Genomic DNA, 3,890 nt, shown 5'->3' with positions numbered 1-3,890 from the left:
CCCCCATGAGAGATGCAGAGATGAGAGACCCCAGGGATGCAGCCCATCTTCCTGCAAAACAGGTAATCAGGAGAGGGGGCAATGTTTTATTTATTCATTTTTATTAGTAGTTCTGTGTATGTGTAATGTGTGTGTTTTAATAAGTGCGTGAAGCGTGTGTTTCATTACGTGTGTATGTGTTTTATTAAGTGTTTAAATGTTTGAATATGCGTGTTTCCCTATTTTGCCTAAGGCCCCATTCACACTGTGTAAAATCCCGCTATTTCGCGCATTATCGCGAGGAGTCGCCGGCCAATGTTATTCAATGGAGCTGTTCTAATGTACAGCGCCATGTCGCCCGTCGCTTCAGCAGGATCCTTTTTTCCGCGATGCTACCACCTGAGACTTTTCAGTTGATCACGGCATCCCAAACCCTCGCTTTTGATGTCGCAGAAGACCAAAACATGTTCTAACGACGACCAGCGCTCCCAGACGTCCTTGCAGCGCTTCCTATCCACACCTGCCTCCTCTACCCGCAGCTCATCTAAGGGCCCCATGACCCCCGGGACGCAAGGCACAGCCCCGAGGCCTACTTCCCTTCCACAGCTTCGGGAAGCCTCGGCCTCGCCAGCCACCAGACGGAACAACGTCAAGCTCCGGGGGCTCCCGGAGGCTACGACTCCGACAGGTCTACGCCCAACTGTGACCGCCATCCTCAACGCGTTTTTGGACAAGGCCCCGGACTCACCGTTGGAGATAGACCGCATGCACCGCGTTGGCAACTCCAGACCTAATGGTGATGTGAGGCCTAGGGACGTCCTTTGCCGCATACACTTCTTTGCGGAAAAAGAAGCGGTCATGCGCAAAGCTTGGCAGAAGTGCCCGGTTCCCTTCGATGGAGTGGACATCTCCATCCTGCGGGATCTGTCTCGTCGCACCCTCCACATGCGAAGGATTCTGCAACCCCTCCTAGCGGTGATCTGCACGACCAGAGCCCTGTATACCTGGGGCTACCCCTTCAGCCTTAATGTCCGTAGGAACAACCGGACCTTCACTCCCCGTAGGGATTTCCCCTTTCTGTTCCCCCAGTGCTGACTGGAGGGACAGACAGGGGAGGGGGTGGGCATATCATAATTGTCAATCATAGCTTTGCTGGATGCAGCATGGCTCTGCGCTGTCAGCATATAGCGGGCGATAGTCTGCTATTTGCTGAGTTTTGGGCCACAGGAGGACATTAGTAAATGTCCTCCTGTGACCCAAAAGAGGACTAAAGCCAAAAAAAAGGTTTGGCCATAGTACACTATTAAAGCACGCCTCCACTTATCCCCCCACCAAATAAATAAATAACAAAATAAAAACAATGATTGAAGCCTGAAAAAAACCATGAAAAGGACCTTGACCATTAGCTTCCAGCCACTTCCTGTAGTGACCTAACCAGTCCCTATCCGCTGCCTCCTGGTCCTGGGAAAGCAGAGTCTTGAAATCCCACTACAAGTGCATTCTTGCTGGATTTTGAGGACTGTGCTTTAGTCTCATCTTTAGCCCCAATAAAATACTGTCATATCAGATGAATGGACATATCAAACATGCTTCTTTTTTTGTTGCAGCAACATGAGAAAAATGTGAAGCACTACAAAAAAACTTACAAGAATTTGGAGAAGTATATTAAAAATAAGGAATCAAATGAAGAGCTGGACAAAGAACTGCAGGATGTCCTTGTCGCCTTCTCTGAAAGGAAACACATCTTTGATGTAGTTGGTAAGTCCTGATGTATGAAAGTAGAGGAAACCTGGACTAGCATATGTAGGTCGTCAATGCTGATTTATTTGTGTGAAAATGCTAATCGCCTGGCGGGTACACTGATCAGCAGAATGAAACAAAACAACTCTTGATATTCATCTAGTCCACGTATGCCAAATCTCTCCACATGGCTTTAGGCCAAGCTCATAAAAGAACAATAGATTCTACAAACAATCAGCCTACTAATCTCTTCACCAATGCTACTGAATGTATTCCTGCTCAAAGCCCAAGTATTGGATAGATAAGAGTTTGAATTTTCATCATATGTGCCCCCATTGGGGAGATTTCCCCTGACATCCTATCCCAGGGTGACAACACAGGAACAATTTCCCCAATGGGAAAACATAGAGCAGTAAAGACCACAAGCATTTTAACCTGCCCAGCTCTACTAAAACATACAGTTATTCCTGTGTTGGCCCCTTTCAAGAGATTCTGTACACTTTCTGCCCTGATCACTTCCTGTTTCAAATCAGGTCAGGAAGTGAGGAAAATCTCCCCAGTGCGGATTTAGGCAGAAATGGGAAAAAAACTTTACAGGGGTTCTGACCCTTCCTGACTCAAGACACTCTTAGCCAAAACTTAAAAAATAGCACGTTTTGGCTGTAGTCAGGTTTCAAAGAAGAACTCCAGGCAAAATAGTATTAACCCTTGTAGTGGGGCTAAGTTAAGGGTTAACTGCTCGTTTGGGTTTAGGGAGGAAAACAACAAAGTTATACTCACCTGATCCTCTGATCTGGCTTGTTGTTAGACCAGTCCCTGGAGTATCACCCCCTTCGCCGCAGCGGTCTAAGGTCCCTGAGTCATCACGTTCTATACACAATCTATAGGATGTGAGGACGCCAAGGAACATACCATCACAGGGAGCTGTCACAGCCAAACCGGCTCCAAGGAACGCGTGAGAATAGCGTTATTTTCCTCCCTAGACAAAACGAGCACCTAACTCATGCAGGCCCACTGCGAGGGTTAATAATGATTTTCTGTTTTAAAACAAGAAAAAAGGAGTGCACAAATCAATACACCAATGCCATTTAGAACTAATGGTTGATATTTTCTACAGGGGTAGAGCAAAGTGCCGAGAAGAATGTAAGAGAAAGATACATGGACATTGTACAGCGCCGTAAGCTAGTGGATCTTGTGAAGGCACAAGCTCAGGAGATCGCCATACAACACACTGATCTTGATCGGCTGAGGATGAAAACCTTCCCGGCATTAATGCAAATGGATTACTAGGCTTTACCATCCCATAATAACCCAAACTAATATTGTATCTGTTATTCATATTTATTATGTCTGGTTGGCTCGCTCCTTTCAAGTGATTCAGTGTAAAACAGTTTCTCTCTCATGAATAAATCATTCGTATTATTGTTTGTGTGTAATACGTTTTCCTTGTAATTTGCTGTCAGTGTCTTAAAGCTAAACAAGACTTTTCACATTTCAAATGTCACTTGATTGCTGTATGAACTGAGGCGGAGCAAACATCTCAGCCAGGGATGAGTCTGCCCCTATTCTGGAGTAATGTTAAATGGCCTAAACATTTCCTCTCTCCTTGTGCAGGCAGCCTGTAGTGGGTGGGGCCTGCTGGGTCCCTCCCATAGCTCTGCTCTCTGCACAGGATATGTACAGCACAGTGATGATATCACTGTTACTTTTATAAGGTATTATCTGGGTTTTGTAAAGGCATTTAGTGCACACAAAGTTGATATACATAGTTTGTGCCTAATGAGGTATATGTATAAACTTCAGCTTTAACCATTTCAGGACTGTAATATGTATTTAAACAGTGCGGTCCTGAAGTGGTTATACCACGGCTACTATTTTTTGGAGCCAACGCCTGGCTCCAAAAGCGTTTGGGCGGCTGTACAGCCATCTGATCACTGGTATGCAGTTACTGTGCGACTTTCCCCCTACGCCACCACTGCCGGCTATCCCATGTGTGGGCCTGGGACCAGAACAGCGGGTGTCAGTGGCTGAACACTTTCAGCAGCTGATCTCTGGATCACTGAAACCAGACGTGACAAGGATTTCATCACTTCCAGTTTCAGCTGCTATGGACAAAGAAGAAGCTGCTGAAACAGGATCTGTGCTTCTCAGCTTCTTTGAGGTCCCTAGGT

General features: G+C 46.1%; 1 protein-coding gene across 1 annotated transcript in view; it reads left to right on the top strand.

Moving 5' to 3' along the window:
- The window catches only part of CFAP43 (cilia and flagella associated protein 43), a 75,039-nt gene extending 71,973 nt beyond the window's left edge, over window positions 1-3,066 (top strand). Inside the window, exons 37-38 of the mRNA XM_018552402.1 lie at window positions 1,587-1,737; window positions 2,837-3,066. Coding sequence (XP_018407904.1) covers window positions 1,587-1,737; window positions 2,837-3,009 — 324 coding nt within the window. The 3' untranslated portion in view covers window positions 3,010-3,066. The remainder of the gene's footprint in view (window positions 1-1,586; window positions 1,738-2,836) is intronic.
- Window positions 3,067-3,890: the final 824 nt, after the last annotated feature.

This window comes from Nanorana parkeri, unplaced genomic scaffold, assembly GCF_000935625.1.
Source record: "Nanorana parkeri isolate BGI_ZX_2015 unplaced genomic scaffold, ASM93562v1 scaffold87, whole genome shotgun sequence".
Taxonomy (NCBI): Eukaryota; Metazoa; Chordata; class Amphibia; order Anura; family Dicroglossidae; genus Nanorana; species Nanorana parkeri.
The sequence above is the reverse complement of the archived record's forward strand: the minus strand, read 5'-3'. Positions and strand labels throughout refer to the sequence as shown.